This window comes from Alligator mississippiensis, chromosome 7 (assembly GCF_030867095.1).
Source record: "Alligator mississippiensis isolate rAllMis1 chromosome 7, rAllMis1, whole genome shotgun sequence".
Classification (NCBI taxonomy): Eukaryota; Metazoa; Chordata; order Crocodylia; family Alligatoridae; genus Alligator; species Alligator mississippiensis.
Genome location: NC_081830.1, coordinates 19,751,039 through 19,772,552, shown reverse-complemented (window position 1 = coordinate 19,772,552; position 21,514 = coordinate 19,751,039). Strand labels below are relative to the sequence as shown.

At 48.2% G+C, this 21,514-nt stretch overlaps 1 protein-coding gene across 1 annotated transcript; it reads left to right on the top strand.

Moving 5' to 3' along the window:
* Positions 1–356: 356 nt before the first annotated feature.
* RNF122 (ring finger protein 122) lies at positions 357–20,808 on the top strand. The gene is made up of 6 exons (XM_006265497.4): positions 357–690; positions 10,812–10,968; positions 16,850–16,895; positions 18,413–18,454; positions 18,623–18,705; positions 19,481–20,808. The coding sequence occupies exons 1-6, from the start codon at positions 666–668 to the stop codon at positions 19,593–19,595; spliced, it is 468 nt and encodes a 155-aa protein (XP_006265559.1). The 5' UTR covers positions 357–665; the 3' UTR covers positions 19,596–20,808.
* The last annotated feature ends 706 nt before the right edge of the window (positions 20,809–21,514 follow it).

The following is a 21,514-nucleotide window of genomic DNA, read 5'->3' as shown; positions in this document are numbered from 1 at the left end:
CTATTTTAATATAGTCCCCCTGTGAAAAAATGCATGTGCAATCATTAACTCTTAGAGGACTCCTTGGTGACCCTTACACCCATGGAAAGCAAACGGCACTGTGTTTGAGTTTGCTCCCAGGCTCTCAAAAAGTAATTTCAACTTGGGTTGTATTAGCTAAGTACATATGCAGCAAAGCAAACACTGCCTGTTGCCTGAGAAGCATAGGCTGGAGAGGCACTTCAGAACCAGCCTATCACACTCAATCTTTAAACAGAAAGCATAGTAATGAGGCAGGCAGCTCAGCCTGGGATTGGCTGTGTCTGTGGATAATAAGCCAGGAGGGGTGGGGTTTCATGGAGGAGGTTGCTTCTTGTCAGCCCCAGAGCCCTATACAATGTACTAGGGAGTAGGAAACAACCCCTGAGCAGCAGCTAGTGCCTTGCAATTGGAGCAACCAAGAGGCCCCAGTTGCCCAAGCCTTTCCCCCTCCAGCATCATCTGCTTTGGGATTTTTCTGTTGTCACCTCCAAGCCCATCCCTCCTGCTCCCTGGACGGCTGCTGGGAGGGAGCAAGCTCTTCTGGGTGCTGCTATGCTCCCCATCTCCTCGAGTGTCTGACGAGAGGAAGGATCCTCCTCCTCATTTCCCTTTTCCTAGCAAGAGGCATCCTTTGGGACTCATTGATGCACCCATTTCAGTGGTGTAACGGTTAGTATTTGGCATGGGCTGGGAGTGGAGGGGGTGTACGCGTGCGTGTCCGTGGGCATGCAGAAAGTCTCATTGTGCTGAGAGGCTGCGCCCCAGTGGATCCTGCTCCATGCTGAGATGGGCAAGGGCTCCTCTTTATACTGCCAGGCAAAACCCAAAGATTTTTCTACAAGGTAAAACGTCTGTCATTCCCATCAAGACTGGGAGTGGGGAATTCACGCTGCTGCCAAAACATGTGAAATACAAGCTGAGGCTTTGTTTCCACTTTCCTCTCTCTCCCTTTCTCTCTCCCTCTTGGAGGCAGGGAGAGAAAGAGAGCGAAACTGTTTTTCTAGTGCAGCGATGAAGTCAAAACGAAGTGAATCCACATCAGCCAGAGAATCATTTACTCAGTCTCGCTGTTACTGAGAAGAGGGTCATTGGGAGTTGATACTCAGATTTGGACTTCTGCAATCTTAAGGCAGAAACTTTTTTGCTTCTTGTTGAACGAGTTACCAAAATTAGCCAATTCAGTTGTGCTGCTTCCGTCTGAATGCTATCTTTCTCTTGATGTGTTTCGTTTTGGTTTTGCTAATAGTGACAGAAAAATATTTTGGATCAAACCTTTTACCCCTGGTTTTGCTGCTTCTATTTTCCTTAAATATATGCTTAGCAAAACAAATAATTTTTTTTTAAAAGGCTATCTGATGTCTCTCAACAAATAAGTACCTCTACTACAATTCCAAATCATTGTGGAGAAATCTTTTCCAGTTTACTTTTGGGAACTTTTTATTCCTTGTCTACTGTATTCTCCTTCTTGTCCCTCCTCCCTCCCCCCCCACTTTTTTTTTTCCTTGCCAGACTTGTGTTTTTAATAGCTAACAGATGGTGAATGCTCCATGGCTCTGCCTACGTATCATGGTTAATTATAAGAAGAATCCCTTCTTGGATATACTCATACCAAGCTTGGATCAATTATTTCAAGAGGCTTTTGTTTGATGGCTAGTTTGCATTGCATTTCCCCCTCCCTTAACTGCACATAGTCCCATGTAATTTAACTAACCCACAGTCGATTGGCCATGTGCTGCAAAAGACAATGGAAGGGAAAAAGAAGAGGAGTGGGGAGGAGATTCAGTTTTATTTCAAGTGCAGTGAATCCTGCTCAGCTTCAATGAATAAAGCCATTTACTAAATTAATTTGCCATGCATTCATTTTGGCTGCTGCTCATATTGAAAATCCCTCTTTCATGTGTCCATGCAACTGGAATAAACCTATTAAAGAAGGACCCAAGACAAGGCCCTGCATCTCTGCTGTATCCTGTTAAACATACCAAATGTACATGAAGACGGTCACGCATGCATACATTAGTTTGTAAAATAATCAGGCATTTAGTTTGATGGTGAAGTTGTTCAGAAACCATGGTGGGAATTCTCTCATCAAAACTATTCCTGGGTAATAAGGCTGGTTTCTTTTAATTCCTGAAGGGCTGCAAAGTTTGAAGCTTATTATAATGCAACCAGTGGTTTCCTCTTCCGTAACACAGATTCAGGTATTGTGTGTTCTTGTGCAATTTCAGGGACAAGAAGCCAGTATTCTTGCCACATGTTAACAGCTAATGTGTTTAAAATGCCTGCATTGCCTTTAAAATCAGATTCATGGAAATATACCAGGAGAAAATGAGTCCGGCTTGGATCCATCACGTTAGGCCCATAAAGCACAGTTGCTTTTGGTGGTTTTGAAGATTCACGGCATCTACTAGCTTCAGCAGCTGAGAACTGGGGACATCAGAAAACAAAGCCACTCTTATTCAAAAACTTACACGTGGATTTAGGAATGTAAGTGTAGGCACTCAGGTTTGTAAAATCTGGCTTTAGGCCCTGTCTTGACAAGCATTCAAGCATATGAATCCATCTTCATGAAGTTAAGTACATGTGTAAGTGGTGCAGGAAAAGTGCCTTAGTGGGGGTATGCTTCCATCCCAGTTCCCAGTTACATATTTTCAGCATTTTTCCTCTTGTTGAAATATAACTCGAATACCGACCTATATATTTTGTGTAGTCCAGTGGGTACATGCAAATCCAAGGGGCTACACATGCATAGCTTTGTTTGGAGGAGAGGATGCACTGACGCCCATTGTGGGCACAGAGGTCACTCTTTGGGGAATGTATATGCTCAGAAGACTGGTGTGGCACTGAGCAGATGTTGAGTTTAGTTTGCAAGCTCTGTCACCTTTCTGTGGAACTGGGGAACATAGCTTTTATATTTTGACCAGCTGCATTTCTTCTGTCATATTACAAAAAAAAGCTCTTGTGAGGTGACATGATTCATTTGGCTAGAGCCCAGTGAGTGTGAGCATAACCTTGCATTTCCCCTGAGTCTCTTGCTTTGATGAGGCTCAATGTTGCACCCACCAAAGTTGGCAGGGGTCCTGCCATGTAGCCCCTATTGTGTCATGAAGGCCAAGATTTTGCAAGTGGTCTGTCCATTGCTCCCCTATAGTACTGTACTGAAATCCTTCTCACTGTTGTTATGCATTGGTGAATATAGTCACTGTCCTTTCTATGGTCATATATGATAACTATAGATATAGATAGATATATAGATACCTATATCTAGATATCTAGCTATCTATAGATATATTTGTATCTATATATATGGTAGCTGTGGAAATCTAGTCCTTGACTCACAACTTGGAAGAAACAAGGTCAAAGACAGGGTTCCCCCCCCCCCCCCCTTGTCTCCCTCTTAGACTCTAGGAAGGAAAACCTCCACCTGTGCTAACAAGTTTGTTTTCTTGAGCAAACAATATGTTTTAAATAGGATTATTTCTGGTTTCCTTTAGACATTGAAAATACATGTCTCTCATCTCACCGCATCCTCGTTAGTGATCCAGGAATGGGCTGCACAGCTCTGGGACAATTATGTGATTGAGACTGTCTGCTAGGGGAGGAAGTATAGGGTGTTTTTTTCTGTGCTGATGGCCCTATCTTTCTCTGGGCTAACTGGAGCGGGGTCTTCTACATTACAACAGGAGTTTCCTTGTCAGAGAATAATCAGTTTTAAGTCCCAAGTACAAGCAAGGAGTAATTGAGGCTTTGGCATTGTCTATACAGCTTGGGTCTGTGTAGTTAAACTAAAGCAACCCTTACATAAATGCTCTTAATTCAATTTAAGAGCGCTTACTTTAGCCTTTAGCCTAACTCCTTCTGACAGCAGGAGCTAGGTTACTTTGGGGTGTGAAGAGGACAATTCATGACCAACCTCTTTGGCTACAAATAGATGTCACTTTTGTCCTGGGATAAACCATTTTATCCCAGGGCAAAGCATGGCTTGGGACAGAAGTTACACATAAACCAGTTTAAATGATCAGAAACTGGTTTAACTCTGTAACAGAATAGAAGTTTATTGCACATAAATAGCTGAAACTGGTTCAGCCAGTGCACATACGTGGCTGAAACTGGTTTAAGATAAACCTGGTCGAATGTAGTATCAGACTTGACTGATTTAGGTCAAACCGGTTATGAAACTTCTGTCCCAGACCCCTTCCTGGTTCAAGTTAAAACAGAGTCCCCCAGCATCCCAGCATTTTGGGCTGGGCTGGGCTGGGCTGGGCTGGGCTGGGCTGCTCTGTCGGCTCCAGAGAGGAGGGCTGTCCCCACCCCTCTTCTCCCTAGCTGAAGCAGTGAGGGCTGGCTCACTGCTCCTCCCCCCAACAAGTCCTGGCTGGTTTTATAGAGGACAGCCTGGTTTTCTGCTACTCTGTCCTATTGATACAAAACCAGGCACCTTTATTTTCCTCCACAGACTTCCACCTGTCTGACATAAAGGCATCTGGTTTCGTATCAATAGGACAGAGGACAGAATAGCAGAAAACTGGGATGTCCTCTATAAAACCGGATGAATGGCCACCCTAGTCTGGGACCAGGGAGGTGGGTTAAACTTCCCTTCCCCCAAGTACGGAGCTGCCCTACCCCACTTACTTAGTGCTGGTTGCAACTGTGGACTACAAATCCCAGAAGCACCTGGAAGCAGGAAGAGGGAGTGACAAGCAACCTGCAGAGTTCTGCTGCTGTGATTGTGGAATTCAAATCCCAGAAACCTCAAAGGCAGCAAGAAGAGGAAGTGAACACACAGCCCATGCAGGCTACATGCCAGAGAGCCATGTCCTAGCACCCTTCTGGCTTGAGCCACTGCAGGCATATGGCTGAATTTCCTGAATGAAAAGTGAATGTCTGTTTATTTGCTTATTGGTTGAATCTCTGCAGCTTAGACTAATCTGCAAAAACTGAAGCAATTCAGCCTCGGGCTTTTTGATTGTCTGTACTTAGCCTACGGGGTGGTTTTGCTGTACAGACTACAGCTTCACCACTGTGGTTTCAGCAACCTTTGCACATTGCCAACATACTAAGCTTTTATTATGCTGGGAAAATGCTTCTAATGTTGACAAAGCCATTGGTTCAGTTTAAACCAGTTAGAGAAAGGCTTATGCTGGGCCTAAGCAAGCTACTCTTGAAACTCAGCACGAGCATCTTCACATGTGCTCCTTGACTTGAACTGATGCACTCTCCATATAAACAAGGTCTCCTAGCTACACTAGGAGTTCAAACAGTGTGATGAGAATTCAGGCAAGCCCAGACCCTTACTGGCTTCGTTTAGGGCCTGTTCAGGCCTGCGTCACCTCATTGAAATGACACTTTTAGAACATGTAAGCTTATGTTCCCTGACAACACACACCTAAACCCCAAGCTACAGACATCCTTTTGCTGCTTGGAAAAGGGCACTCCCCAGAACCTGATCCAATCTCTGGCTATTCTAACAGGATCTCACAGGTCCCAAATGCCTATTTTTAAAGAATGATACTTGCAAAGTGGGAGTTTCTAAAATTAGTCCTGCCAGCTGTTTTATGGCTGGCGAGAGTAGGTTGATCCCACTCTCCCTTCAGAAAAGGGTGCAGGTTATAGTCTTTATAAAGTTCTTTTCTAGCTTGTTTCTCCTTCAGAAACGCCACCATTACTAGCACTAACTTAATGAAGTCTGCTGCTGCAGCAGCAGGGTTCTGCTATGGCCATATGCAGGGATGGGGCAATCTGGAGACAGAGAGATGCACTAACATGGGGGTGGACAATTATTTTGGGTGGAGGGCCACTTACTGAGTTTTGGCAACCCATCGAGGGCTGCTGACAGGCATCCAGGGGAAGATAAATATTAATTTTCTAAATTTTTTAGGGGCCCCGAGGGCTGGATAGAGTGACCTGGTGGGCCATATCCGGCCCCTGGGCCACATTTTGCCCACCCCTGCACTAACAGAAACGCAAGTTCTTTTAAGGGGTGTTCCATCCAAAGGGAACAAAGGCAAGGTCCCATCTAGACTCCACTTTTTTTCTATGGAAGAATAATGTCCCTGGCTCAGAAGCTTGTTCTGAGACCATCAGAGATTAACAGTCTCCTATGGGCACTCTGGTCAACAAACGGCCTTCACATGAAAGCAGTCAGGTTAAAGAAGTCAGCTCTTTCCTCTCTCCTTAGGAGTACCAGATTCACAAGCACCAACTGAGGGGATTTTCCACTGCCTATAGATGAGTGGTCAGTTAAGAGCCCAAGAGGCTTGCTCTCAAGCCTAGGTCATTTTAGACGATCAGTGATCACCTGCCAAGCAATTAGACTCCTTGCAACTACCCCCAGCTTGTAAGGAGATTTAGGTTGGCCAGGGACAAAACCCTCTTGAGAGTCCCTCCTTGCAACAATTCAAGGCAAGAGATGCCATGAATGGAAAGTTTTTGCTCTCAAACACCCAGCTAGGGTCAGGCTTTTTGGAAAAATGGCTGGATGTTGATGGCAAGAGCTGAGTGCCTTGAAAAACCAGGCCTGAGGTGCCTTGCATTGTCCAAGGTCATGCATCAAGTCAAAAACAGAGCTGGGAATTGAACCTACTCTCTATCCCACTGGTTTAACTGTAATGCCACCCTTCCTCTCTGGTACTTACAGGCCTCAGCCTGTCCTACCACACAGATTGATGCTGCATCTGAAAGCATAACAGAACTGCACAGCAAGCCCCTAGCATGTTCCCAGAGAGCCACTTCACATTCCCTTTCTCTGTGTAATTGGGTGGCAATTTTGTATGTGTGTGTGAAAACCTTTCTGCTGAGCTCCTGCCTGGGTCTAATAGCTGGTGCTTCCCAGCAGGTTCTGAGAATCTTACTCTGCTTCAAAATTGAACTGAGCTCAGCTGTGGACTTCTATTTTTCATCCTCTTTCTCATGTATTTATCGTCAATTATCATTATTAGTCACCACTCTTTTTTTGGCTGACTTCTAATGGGCCTTCCTGTATCCTGTAACAGCTGCTTTCATGCCCGAGTTCCAAATGACATACCACTATTATGTCATTTAGGGTTGGGGGTTTTTAAGTGGCTGATTTAGTTAGGTTTTGATAATTTCTGAGTAGTTTCCATCACAACAGAGAAAAGAGCCCACTTCTCTCTATTGTCTTTTCCTGCCTCTGATGCTCTGGGGTATAGGACTGTGGGCATTTTGGCTGGTTCTTCTAGGGAAAGAGAAGGGACAAGGGTCTGCAGAGACCACAGCTCTGTTGGGCCCAAAAGAAAATAGGTGAAGATACTAGACAGACTGAAACACAAAAGGAGGCAGGCACTGAATTAGATGGAGCTGCCCCATATCCTATTGTACAGGAACAGACCACCACTTTATATTAGCCTGTATTCTCTCTCTGCCACAAAAGGACAGAGCACTGATGCATATAACTAAGTACCCTGTCTCCTGCCATACCGGACAGTGCTCCATCAGGTCTGACAATTACTTAAAGCTTCAAAATAGCGCCCCCCAAAAATTGCCCTGTAAGGCACTCGGTTTGCAGTACAGTCCACAGTAGGGATGGTCCATGAAGTTTCAGTCTCAACCCCCAGAAAGATCAGCTTGCACCCTGAAGCATGAGACCTGACACTGCTTATTTTGGCTTGTAGAACTACAAATTTTAGTACTGGATGTATAATTATCCCTCCTGGTTTTAAACCCAGGTGCAGTCCTTGAGTCTGACCCTTGCGTAGTAGCAGTGTGAAAATGTGGCCTTTAGACCGCATGTTCTCTGGGACAGGAGCCATCTCTTCATGTGTTTATAAAGCTCTGGATATACCTGTAGTGCTCCAAAAATCTTAGCTTTGCCTTACATAGGGAAACCTGGGGCTGCAGAACAGGAGGAGCTGAACATTGTAGACAGCATCTTTCATCTAAGGACCTTCCAAACAGTTAGAAATGCTGATTTCTTCATTCCAACAATGCCTTTCTGCCAGTACAGATGTCTCATTATCCCTGCTCAAAAACAGCTGAAACCAAAGCAAGAAGCAATGACCTCCTTAGGTTCCCACAGTGAGTCAGTGTAAAATCTTGGCGCCACTGAAGTGAATTTTACCATTGGCTTCAAGGACACCAGGATCGTACACCATTCTCCTGGCTCCCAGTTCCCTTGTAGTTTTACTCCCCTCCCTGCTCGCAGTTTCTATCTTACCCCAGGAAGATGCACTGCTGCTCTCTGCAAACAGCTATCACAGCTCCTCTGTGCCCCTCAGCTGCCCGCCTGGGATCAGAAATAAGATGCCATGGTCATTCCTAGCTCTGGCCTCAGTGGTAGAGAGGAAAAGTTGCCCTCTTGCTAGAGGCAGGAGGAAAAAAGGTACTGAACTGTCTGTAATTAAAACCTTAAGTGTTTCTCTAGGAGGGTTTTAATGAGATTCAGCAGAGCAGGGACCCCAAGCACTGGAGTGGGAAGGCAGGAGGAAGAGGCACTTCAGCACGCAGATGGGGCCTCAGTTCAGAGACACAGAGATCTGGAAGGCAAGGTTCCCATTTTCATGGAGTCGGTGCTGTGTTCAGACATACAAAGACAGGGCTTTCAAATGTCAGGGTCTTGCTTTGCATCACTTTCCAGCTGAGCTTTGCCATTTCCCCGCGTTCTCTCTGTTGCGACAGGTTTTTTCCTGTCTTTCCTTCACATCATTGGGTTTGCATCCCTCCTGCACCATTACCCACCTCCCAGCATCTTCTACTCCCACTTAGGACTCCTGTGCTGTTGTCTCTGCAATAGGAGCTGTGTTGATGTTGGCCTGAGTTAGATGCATCTCTTGTGGAACCTGCAAGCATCCTCAGCAGAAGAGAATAAGCCTGTGAATATCATGTGGGTAGAGATGTAAAATTTCTATCATGTGGGATGAGCTAGAGGAGGGGAGCGGTGAGTTTACCTCTGTGCACTTGAGCGTATTAGGCCTGATCCAAAGTACCCTGCAGTCAGCTGAAAGGCTCTCATTGACTACCATGTGTTTCAAGTCAGGTGCACTCAGCAGTCCAGGGCTAGAAGTGGGAATTCATCCATTCCCCAGGATCTCTGAAGAAGCTCATCAGTCTCTGTTTCTGGCACTGGTATGCTAGCACAGTGCTGTGATGACACACCAACTGTCCCTGTTTTTCAAGCATTACTCTGTCCTTCCATAAATCTTCCATCTCAGCATGCTACATTTCTACGGAGATAAGGAGCATGTGCCTGTTTTTGTTGCAAGTGCCTGGATTGCTGGAATGATTGGTTTAATAAAACCAGGCCCAGGGGCACTATGGTCGGCATGCTCTTGGGAGATCTGCACCTATAACCCCCCCCAAAAAATTTGCTGTGCTGCAAGCATACCATGTAGTATCTACACTGTTGATGTGGCAGAGGTTTGCATCCATCCCAGCTATCCATGCAGCTGCATTAGTGTGAAGCTGTAGTGCAGTGGAGTGAAGAAGCTACTTACTGGGGGAGGTGTTTAGGGCATGGCTTGTGGTTTTGTTCTGTGTTTAGGCAATATTAGGGCCAGGTCTGTGACTGGAGTCTCCAGGCACTGCCACAGTGCAAATCCTAGGTGCTATTTATACTGATCGAGGTAACTCCTGCATGGATCTAGGGGAAGCTGGGCTAATACAAGTTGTGGCTCTTAGAAGTTTATCCCATCTAAAAAAGGGTTTGACATCAACGGCTGAAATGGAAGCAAATCCCCATTAAACAATTGAGCAGAATCAGGGATGTAACCTGAGGCTCAGGACAGGACACTGCGAATTTATGGCAGGTGCGAGGGATCACACAAGGCAAGCCAGTCCGCAAGCCAACTCCCAGGACTCAGATCACTGCCCCTGAAGCTCAGAGGTGGATGTGGGAAGTGCTGACAACAGTGCTAGGCTGAGAATCCAGAAGCGGTAGGAAAAAAGGTGTCTTTCTTTGGGTAGTCCCCAACAACCCCTGCCAGGTTTCACATCCCTTATGGGATGTTCTCATTGAGATGGAGGTATCATGTCTAAGGTGCAGTAATCATCATAAAACTAGCTGTAAACAGGATAGAGCAGGGCTGTGCATTTCTTTCTCGGACAACTTCAGGGCAGGACTCTTCCATTTACAGGTCGCAAGATGATGCTTGGTTTTATTTTCTGCCCACATTGCAAAGTCCTTTGGGGATCAAAATATCAATTCTGCTCCTCTGGTAAAGAGTCTGCCATGCATTGGCATGGGCGGTTTTTCAGAGGTTGCAGTAGGGCAGAACAGACACTAGTTTGCTCTCCTGTATCTGGGTTAGAGCTAAGGGGAGAAAGAGCCATGAAGAGAGCAGATGGGACTAGAGACTAACAGGATGCAGAGAGATGCCAGGGGAGCAGAGGCCAATTTTAGAGTCACTTTTCTCTGCCTACCTACTCTTTATGATGCAGTGAAGGGAAAGTCAAGGGAATAGATGCTCAAGGGCTAGAGGGAGAAGTAGGCCTGTCCTTCCCACAAACAGCGTATTCATCTCAGTGATGAGATACCTAGTACACCAGAGAGATGTGAAGGGAGAGCTCCCAAGACTGATACATGAGTCTCAGCAGACTGAGTTGTAGCTGGGTATCAGGGTTAGGTCCTCCATGTATCAGACCCAGTGAAGGACCCAACATGTGACAAGAGGGCAGCAATTGCACCTTCCATCCCATAAATTCTGTACCCCAAAATGAACATTAAGGCTTATATATTTCCCTTGTGCATGCTGCAGTAAAGGGTAAGTTTTCTTTGCCTCCCTCGTCTCTTCCGCATCCCTTTCTTGATGGTAAAGGCTGTTTCTCTCTCTCCCCGAAAGGATGCTTCTGCAGTTTGGGGCTGATTTATACCAATAAATCGTGCACAATGCCTCCGATCACCTTCCAGGACCTGCCTCTGAACATCTACATGGTCATTTTCGGCACTGGCATCTTCGTCTTTGTGCTCAGCCTCATCTTCTGCTGCTACTTCATCAGGTGAGCTGGGGAACTGCTGAGCTCTGCAGACACTCACTGCAGGAGGGTGCAGGGAGCCCATTTATCAGCTGGTGCTTCCTGGAGAAGTATCACCCTCGCCACTGTCTTTTGGGTGGCCTGAAGACTAGCATCAGGTTGGTTGGTTGGAAATTCTTATTTTAAAAAAAAACTGAGTTGTGCAGTCACGCATGACTCTAGGAAGTGGTGGGGCTTTGAGCAGAACTTCTGTAAGTCATGATCAAGCTGCAATAACTCCTGTCACTGCTGCCAGCTGACTTAGCCTTATTTTACCCTTGCTAATCTCTGACCCTAGAAAGGTCCAATTCATGGGGTCGGTTTGATATTCTCTCCTACGGAGAGGTGTGCTTCTCTCTCACACTTTGCTTGGCTATAAAAATGCCTTTCATGTTTCCTTACCAAACTCATCCTCCATCGCATGCACACACTCATTCATTACTGTAAGGGTCAGTAATGATTCCCAGCTGGTAGTGCTGCTATTTCTTTTTTTTTTTTTTTTTTTTTACAGAGCATGACAGCTTATAGAGGGAGCTACATTGCTCTTCCAGGCTTTTGCAAAAAGCAAAACAGAAAAAGATGGGTCAGGCACTAGGTCTGCTGCTGTCTGTGCCCTTTAAGGGGGTAGCCTTAACAAAGCACACTATTCTACCATTGTGTTTTGATGGGGTAACACCTGAAAAAATTACCTCCCCTCCTTGTGTCCCCCCACCCCTGCTGGGAGCCACTGGTTAAGAGCAATCATCCCATCTCCTTCTGTCCCCAGGGAACCAAATGATCAGCCCCAAGGTTATAAGGTCATAGATCTGTGTCTGTGGGGTAGAGAGAGACAGGGTGGCCAGCAAAGGAGCTGACCCTGAGGTCACCCACTCTGGAGAAATTCTGGATATAGCACTAGCTTCATCGGAGAGACCGGGGACTATTTTTAGAAGCCTCTAATAGACTCCCAAAGGCTGCCTGTCGCCTCCAGTCATATTCTGAGATCTATTATTTGTATTAAGCAAATTAGAAGAAATTAATCTCATGTGTGTCACTAGGGCCCATCAATCTGTCTTGAATTTCAGAGCATGGCTAGTGTTACAGATCTTTTGGAGTTAACCCTGTATTCCCCCTGGCCTGGCAGGTAGAATAATACCTGGGGGAGCTCTCCCCAGCAAAGGATGGCATCTGGGAGAGGGTTTCTGGAAGAGAATCTGGCAGGCATGAGGATTTTATCCCCAGGCTGCTCTCATCTCCAGAGCTGCCTGTGACAGCAGTTTCCCTTCTCTTCTTGGAGGTTTCTTCTGTCATCTGATCCTTCCATGTGTCACCTCTGGGAATGGCAGCTGTTCCTCAGCCCTGTACAACACACTGACACGTCCCATGCCCAGGGCCGGAAAGGAGCACTTCTCCTGCCTCAAATACAAATCCCCAAGATAGACAAGTAGCAAGAACAGGTGAACGGGAGCATCCCCTCTGTTGATGGCCACCGAGACAACTTGCATACTTATGTCCAAGGCTGCATGGACACATGAACCCATGAAAGAGGGGTGGGATAGTAGTTCCAGCCCAGATGTGAGAATCAGCACCCCTAGATTTTGTCCTGGCTGGACCTGGGGTAAATCTTTTAAGCTAGACTTTTCCAGCAGCTCCAGGCAGAGGAGCACAATTGGGAGCAGGAACATCTGTAGACCCAGGCAGTTCGAGCACCACATTGTCTAACCCTGCTTTGAGCAAACTCCTTGCCAGTGCCTCTGTTGTTTATTTCCGTAACCTGCTGGGAACCATTTGCCAGGAGCAGTCGCCCCATTCCCCCAAGGACCAAACAATCAGCTCCCTGCAGGGCTCTGAGCCAAGCCAAAATCCCAGTCTCAACAGGGCTCCATCTGAGTACAGAACGGACTGAGCAGAGCAGGAAACGGCAGGAAGGGGGTTCGTATTATTCAGGTGACCGAGCGAGATGGATGCATTGTTTATGAGGGAAGGGGGAGATGCTGTGGCATACAGTGAGAGGATGTATCTTTACATTACCCTTGCCTATTAAAAGCAGGCTATTTTTAAACACTAAGTGTAGCAGCAGCTGGGATTTCTGGAAAGGACTCAGCGGATTAGGCAATGCTGAATTCAAGACTTCACTGCTGGGCTCTACCAGCACTGCTGATGCTTCTTGCACCTGACTTGCCCCAGACCTCGAGACCCTGGCTTTGCACCCTTGTCCGGATCAGCAGCTATTTCCATCCTGGGCTCTCCCCAGCCCTGCTGGGCCCCTCTCTGTCCTGCAGCGATAGCTTCCTTTGTGGATGAGGTCCAAAAGAGTCTTTGTTCTTTGAAAGGGGGAAACCAACCCATAGGAAACCAAGGTCTCCCCAGCAGAGAGGTGGAGTCAGTCCACTCCTCAACCTTTGTGGCCCAAGTCTCCAGCCCCTGGCAGAGAAGTAGCTGCCTTTTAAATGTGCCCTACAGCCTCTGCACTGAGATTTGGTATCACAACCTCTTCTTCCCCAAAATCTGCTCCCTAGGGTGCTGCTTAAGGGAGCACTGTGCCTTTGGCTAGTGCTCGCTCATTGTAAGAGGCCATGGCTAGGACCTGTCCCTCTGCCCCAGCTTCTGCTTCAGCCTAGCGTTTTCATTCTCATTAATAAAAGCAAATAGACGAAAGGGCGCTGGGTTTGGAGGAGGTGCTGAGGGACTCCGGGCTTTTGTGGCTTGGATAATGAGCCTGGTTGTCTCATCTGGCTTGTGTGCGTGGGGGGTGCATGGGGACAGAGGTTGCCTGGGAAATTATTCTGGTTGATAGCGGGCTGTTTCTGCAGCTGTTCCTCTGCTCCCGATGGCAGCACATAAAGGACGTTCTGTCTGTGTGCGTGTGCACGTGGGGGTGGGTGAGAGTGGGGCAGGGGTTTTCAGGCCTTTGCTGCCTCACATTTACTTGGAGGCTGGGAATAAGCTAAGACCTTGGGAGACAGGCCTGCATGTAATGAGATGCAGCCAAGGCAGAAGCACACAACCTCGGGCCGGCCACCCCTACCTCTCCATAGGAATACCTGACATTTTGCTCCCCCAACTCGCATTGAAAATAAAGATGACCTCTGTACTGTTTTACGTCCCTCCTTCCTGTGGCTGGTTCACTGGAAGATAACAGCCTACTACTGACTCCCTTATCTCCAGATGTAGAGGCCTGGGCTCTGTGCAGGAGCATATATGGACTCCAGGCTCACGGCACAGGCACAGAGGACATGCATAGGTATGGACACGGGGGGTTAGATTCATGTTGTCAGCAGTGATCATCCTGCACGTGGAGGTGGTGTGAGCCAGGTAGTCCTGGCCCTTGTTTGCAGTTCGAGTTGTGGGTGGGAGATCTGTAACTCAACAGGGAAATAGTTCCCTGTTCATTGCAGGACAGCAGCTGGGGGCAAGTGAGAGTTTGATGTCCTAGACTAAAGAGAGCAGTGAGGAGGCTGTAAAAACTGGAGGACGGAGGGACCAGGTGCGGTGCCCTGTTCCACCCCAAAGGAGCTGGCTCCATGTGCATGGATCAAAGCAGGCGAGGAGTGAACAGGAAGAGAAAGCCTGCTGTCCCATGATCCAGGGGGGGTCACTCTGTCCCTGATACAAGTATTATCAGTTCACACTACATGTTCCCAGCCACTCGGCCTCCCCCCCACAGCCACTGGGTGTTTGCAGAGCAGCCCTCCTCTCCCTCTGGGGCTGGATCCAGTTTGCAAGAGTCTGGCAGCAGGAAGGGAAGCAATGTACAAATTACCGATACGGCTCAGTCGCTGGGGGAACGGACCTCCCAGGCTCCCGCGGTGCTCAACCAAGATAATGGAAGGGTATCCCCCAGCCAAGAAGCTTTTCCACATCTGTGGGGCTGGTGGCAGCATTTCTCCAGGCCTGGCTGGCAGGGGAGACAAAGAAGCGAGAAGTTTGCACTGGGCTGGGAGTTTCTTTTATCACCGCCATACATCGTGTCCCCCTGGAGTACTGTGAAAGTGCTGACCACCCCCATCCTCAGTCCAAGGTCAGGGCCAGGCCAGGCTTAGCGGCTGCTGGCGGGTCAGCATTGCTCTGGAAATACAGCGCTTCCTGGAACTCTAACTACTTCCTAAGCGAAACAATTAGGGCCGCAGGCTGCATGATCTTATCGGGCCCTGTCCTCCAATTCCTGATGATATTTCAGGAGACGCTAGGCTCTGATCAGTCATAAGCTGGCTGCCTTTGGAAAACAGAAGTGAACAGTGAATGCAAGCTCAGTGCCTTCCCCCACCACCCCTCCCAAACCCTCTGAGCTGCTGCAATGAAAAGGGGAAAATGCAAAGAAGAAATAATGACCAAAATAATCCCCTTCCTGGCAGCACCTTTGGCTCAGAGGTTTCTCTTTCAGAGCAGGGAAGGGACATGGACTCAGGTTGATTTGGCCAATGGAGAGTCCTGGCTTTGTGGTCCCTGTGCTTATGTGGGGTTATCAGTTCTGCTCCCTCTGGCATTGATCCCTACCCCCGACCTTAAACAAGTCCCCACAGCTACAATGCCACAGGCCAGTCTTTGAGTTTAGAGGCTCCTATTGCAAAGATGCCCTTCACGAGGCACCCAATTTTCAGCAAAAACTATTCTAGCTGAAGTGAACCTGAAATGCAGCGGCTGGTATGCCAGAGCAGGCCCAAGGCATCTCTCGTCAGGCTTCCCCAAATGGCAGCACCCTACACTGGAAGTATTTTACTGTTTCCACCTGGGGTTCAGCTTTGAGGAAGGCAGAGAGCAGGGTTGATCCTCAAAAGTGAAAAAAGTGACTTGTAAATGTTAACCGTGACAATCTGATTTTGAGCCAATTTAAGGACATGTGCAGCATGGGAGCATTAATATTGACTTTAGTATTGGCAAAGGGTTCTGGACTGACAACTCTGGAGTTGCCCATTTATCCATGGGACCAGTATTGAGCAGGCAGCATCCTTCATACTCTGCCCCTGTCAATGTGCCTCAACTGTGGCCCCTTGTCCTGTATGATAAAAAATGTCCCTTATTTGTCCCTTAAATGTCCCTTATTAGGCCTGATGTCCTATGACCCATATCCAGTAAGGCCCGGCGATGATGGATTTGGTCAGAAAGAGGTCTAGTCTCAAGCCAGGACTATGAAAAGGCTCATTCACTGTGGTTGCAGTGTAGGATTTTGCTCCATGAATAAATATATTTGGGGTGCCGTCACTTAATAAACACGCATTGTCCCACAGTTTTCATACAATTATCCTTTCTTTCCCTGGGTGATCATCTTGGTGAAGCCAGAAGAAGGGAGCTCATTCTCCCTGGCCCTTGGTTTCTCTGCCAAGTCAGCAGCAAAGGGGCCTGTTGATAGCAAATGGGAAGGTTATTTTTCTGTGAGATAAGCACTCGTCCCAAGATGAGTTGGACAGAGGTTACCAGATCCTAAACAGTTTTCATGGCTAAAGTTGTGATGTGTCATGATTAATTCTAACCCTGTCCTATCCCAGAGTCCAAAGCTGAGCTTCCCATGTGCCTCTGCTGGAGTTTGGGCAGATTTGCATCCATAGATTACTGCAGAAAGCAGGTGTGGCTGTGATTTTCTCATTATGCAGCTGAAATTCCCATGTCCAGTTAGACTCACCTGAAGGCCAGAGCAGCAAAGGTAGCCTGAATATAACTTTGCTGACTGTGGTCGGTTGGGGCTTGAGGGGGAACGGATGATGCGATTGTGTTAGTGAGTTTGTAGGTGATAAATACATTGTATTTCCTGATACATGCATTCCTGGTAGACGCTCTGTCTTTTCTGAGTTTTACTGGTTTCAGCTTTTATCAGTGTCCCTTAGCCTGAACCGTTGTTTTATGCACAGTGGAGTTTATAATGGAATATATTATTTTTTTCCCTCCCTAGCAAACTTCGTCATCAGGCCCAGAGCGAGAGATTTGGATACAAGGAGGTAAAGTCTGGGGTTGATTTCCATTTATTCCCATACAGTTTAGCACTGGGCCTGTGGTATTTACACATAGGTAGATAAGTGCCAGGGAGGGGCACTGGTCCGTAAGGAGCAGGACCGACAATTTTTATATTCTGCACAAGTCAAAAAGCCATCCAAGGGATAACATTAGTGCAAGACTGTTCCACACCTAGGGTTGCACTACCAGCTCCTGGGCTGCTTTCTGCTCTCCAGAGGCAGGGTCCCAGTATATGTTCTCAAGAGGATAAAAGTCACCCCTGCGCAGGGAACCCAGTGTACTTACATCCCACTTACCTCCTTAGCATGCAGGCTTTGTGGCTGCAGAGGAATAGTGCTGTAGTGCAGCCATGTATCAGCCTCTGGCTTCATTTAGGGCTGAGCTATCAGCTCGGCGAATGCCGCTGAGCGGGGAAAACCATCAAAGCTGAGCCAGTGGAAAGGGAAAACCGGCCACACTGAGAAACAAGGTCTGTAGTGGTACAGGCCAACCTATAAGAGACCTTGTTTCCCCTAGCGCCCCCCGGGATAACAAGGAATAATGGCCACAATTTGTTGGAGAGTAGGTTTAGATTAGACATCCGTAGGAACTACTTCACAGTCAGGGCGGCTAGGATCTGGAACCAACTTCCAAGGGAAGTGGTGCTGGCTCCTATCCTGGGGGTCTTTGAGAAGCGGCTCAATGCCTACCTGGCTTGGGTCATTTGAGCCCAGTTTCCCTTCTGCCCAGGCAGGGGATCGGACCTGAAGATCTGCAAGGTCCCTTCCGACCCGACTTCTATGATTCTATGATAATAAGCGATTACAATGTAAAGCAGGGGAGGTAAGCCAAGATGGCCAGTTGCTGCCCTCTGCAGGGAAAAGACCAGCTGTTTCAGAGGCTCTTTGCCCAAAGCCTGCTGCTCAGTCCCAAAAGCTGTGTTATTTGGGGAGAGAAACCAGGGACGGGAGCATAGCAATGCCGGCTGGAGTGGGCGTGTGGAGGGCAGGCCTCACCTGCAGCCCCACTTGCTGTTCAGGATCTGTGACCCCTGGCAGCTGTCGGTGTGCGGCCAGACCAGCTATTCTGGTTCTGCGATCCTGGCAGCATTGTTGCTTTTCCTGGTTCTTGACCTGCCACCCAACCTGCTCTTCCAGTCCAGGCCCTGTCAAGACTCGTGAGTCCTGCCCCACTAACTCCAGTCCCAGGGCTACCCTGGGGAGCAGCTGTGCGGCTCACCCTGGTTGTAAAATATGAATTTTCTTTTCTACCTTGGAGAACTTGTACAGTCCTTGCAATCTCCTATGCCTGATGAAGGACATGCATGCCCATAAGCTTGCAAATAAAGATTTTTTTTTTTTTGCAAATACCTAGTTGGCCTAAGCAAAGATATCACTTCTGCCACCCTCTTGTCTCCAAGACAGCTCCCCCACCCCAACACTCACTCTCATCACCACGCTGGCCTCTTTGCCAGTTGTTTCTGATACTAATCTGCTGCCTCCTTTCCCCTTGTGCCCTCCAGGTGGTTTTGAAGGGTGATGCCAAGAAGTTAAACTTGCAAGGGGTAAGTCTGCCCACCCTGAGCGGTGAGACTGGGGTTTCTGGCAGCATCCAGGGGGGAAGCTGCAGGGGGGAGTCCTTTGAAAGCAGGCAATGCTCTGAGACTGTTTCCTGAGCTTTGTCGTGATGCTTTGTCCTGCCTGTTCATCCCTCCCCTTCTGTTTCCCCACAGCAGACCTGTGCCGTCTGCCTGGAAGATTTTAAAGTGAAAGATGAGCTGGGAGTGTTGCCATGCCAACATGCCTTCCACAGAAAGTGAGTAGCTGCCAAGGACAGCCCACTGCTTGCTCTGGGCTCCCATGCCAGCAGGAGGCCTGCTGTTTGGTTACACCGCTCATGCTCACAATTAGGTAGAGGTCTGGTGCCACAGATGTGCTCCAAGTGTGCAAGAGGCTTGCTCTATGCCCCATGTCACTCCTGGGTGGTAACAGACCCAGCATCTGGACCTTGCTCCCTCTCCGGCAGCTGAAGAGCAGCCTTCAGCAACTTGGATGGAAAAAATTGGTTCACCCAATATTATCCTCATCATCCGCTCCCAGTCTAGCTTTTAGCAAGCATCCAAGCTTTCCCTGGCTGCAGACCCAGCATGGCCAACTCCCTGGGAGGGTTAAGACCCAGCCTGGTATGGTGATTCCCATCTCAGCTGCTCCAAATATCAGCATGAGAACGGACCGGGTTGGGCACTGGAAGGAGAAAGATTCCCCCGGGAGCACTGAGTCCCTGCTGTCCCCGGTGTTTCTTCCTCTCTCTGTGGAGCTCATTTCCAAACTAGTAAGAGGGCAGGGTGCTTCAGCAAGAGGCGCTCCATAGGGCTGACCCTGTCTGGTTAATATGCAGCAGCAATTTGGTAGTCAAGGGAAGGTAATGGAAGTAGAGCAGTAAGAAAGAAGGAACAGGCCCTCAGGGTGGGTACCTGTGAGTGGCAGGAGCCCCATGGGTTCGGTGACCTGGTGCTTGGGAAAAGAGCCCAGGGACCCGAGGAAGGGAGCGGGAGCCACCCACCCACTGTCTTTTTGCTTGTGGCCCACAGGTGTCTTGTGAAATGGCTGGAAGTGCGCTGCGTGTGCCCCATGTGCAACAAACCTATTGCAGGCCCCACAGAGCCCCACCAAGGCATCGGGACCCTCCTGGATGAGCTGGTGTGAGGGCTCCTCTTCTCCCCGCCAAAGCCAAAGCCAGCAGAGCATTTTCTGGTGATCTCTGCACTCGAACCCCACCACTGCATGGATGACTGAGCAGCCCGCAACAGGCCCCTCTGAGTGCTTGGGGACAGACATCTGCCATGCACACAGGAGGAAAGCAAGGCAGACTGGCCTTTCACCTCCAGTGCTGAAGTTGGATGACCCCCCTCCACCCCCCTATTCACACTGAGGAGGGGTTGCCTCAGCATTGGGATTGCTGGGGCCTAAGCATCATGAACTCTGTTGCACAAAGGGCCTGGGAGTCTAAACCTTCCTGGTGCTTGTTGCTGGTACCGAGTCCTTTGCTTCAGGCTTCTGAAATGGGAAGTTTCCCTGAGAAACCAACAAGCTGGAAATGTGAATTGGGCCGGGAGCCTCCCTCACCCCATCAAATTATAGCTTAGACCTAGATGCTCAGAGCCACCCATCACACTGGGGCTAAGCAGGCTAGATATAGCCCACTTGTAACACCAGAAGTGACTCTGGAGGCCCTAACCTCTTCCATAGGACTGCTTTTAAAGGGTGAAAGCTTTAGCATGGCTATAGCCAGACAGAGACCATCCCTGCCTTCTGGAACCACTGCACTGATTCTTCTCTCTAGCCCAACAGCGAGTGGTTTGGTCTTTTCCAAGAATAGCTAGTGTGTATGCATGGGCGAAAACACAAAAGCTGCAGAGGGCATTTCGTGCTAGATGGATACAAGGATGCGCATTTAGAGGCTCACATTCAGCCCTGGGTGCTCGCTTGGGGTGAGGGGGCGAGGAACTTTCCCCTTTGGTGGCAGCAAGGGGCAATGGTTTTGGTGGGGTGGAAGGGGAGAACAGCTCACATATAGAGTGCTATTTTTTTGTAAGAAGGGAAGGGGTTAAATCAGCTGTGGGTTTTCCTGCTCAGAGACTGCACAGATCAAGAAAAGTGCTCTGAGATCTTCTGTTTGCATATTGAAAGTGAAGCTTTGCTTGTGCAAGGTGGAAAGGGTGAAATGAGAGAGAGAGAGAAGAACTGTTGATGTAGTTAAAATCTAGCCCTGATCCCCTCCAACCTCCCTTTCCTGTTTCACTGTAAATAGTATTTTTGTATGTAATACTTTCCTAATTGTCTCAGGCTTTCTACACCCCCCGGAGGGTGGGGGATGTACAGTTTTATGTAAAACAATAATTAAACTGAAGACATTTCAGTCTGTTCCGGCTGTGACTGTTTCTAACAAGGAGTGTCTGCAAAACAAGAGATCCCAACACAAAGAAGTGTTTTGTGTTCATTCCTTCTCCACCTCCCTGAAAACATTGCATTACTTGTATTGTCCAAAAAATCACCTGTGGCCTGAAGCTCAGAGATTTCAGCCTACCATGCATGTTTTAAGGGAATTAAATGAGAAAGAAAGACTGATTACAGCAGCAGGGCAGGAAGCTAGGGCTCTTGGGCTCTGTAGCTAGCTCAGCTGCTGATTCATTGAGCAATCTCTTCGCCGGCCACAACTTCTTGGTGCCTCCATTTCCTCTTCTGTAAAGTGGCCACAACACTTACCTCATGGGGCCTGTGAAGTTCAATTTGTTAAATGCACTGGGAGGGACGTTACTGCCTTGCTGTATCTTACAGTTCACACTGGTACCTGGCAGGGGAGATAACATGAGCATGGTTTTGAGCCCAGGTGGTTTTACTTAGAGATCCCCTTCTTCTCAGCCTTGAATGGCATGGTGTAGTTGAGGGTGCATTGCCTTGTGAGCAGGCACCCCTGCCAGAGTCTACTAAAGCCTGCCAGTGGGAGGATCTCAGCTACACAATTTATGGTGATGTGGGGGCTGCTCTCGGGCTTTCCCTCTAGCTTGCTCCTTCAGCCTTTTGGCTCAGGGCAAGTGAAACTAGGGAGCATCTAAGCTCCAAGG

Excerpts from the sequence above, each read along its gene's own strand:
- RNF122 (XM_006265497.4), top strand. The coding sequence starts at position 666 with ATGCACCCATTTCAGTGGTGTAACG. Across the intron at positions 691-10,811 it reads CCCATTTCAGTGGTGTAACG|GATGCTTCTGCAGTTTGGGG; the intron begins GTTAGTATTTGG and ends TCTCCCCGAAAG. Across the intron at positions 10,969-16,849 it reads TTCTGCTGCTACTTCATCAG|CAAACTTCGTCATCAGGCCC; the intron begins GTGAGCTGGGGA and ends TTCCCTCCCTAG.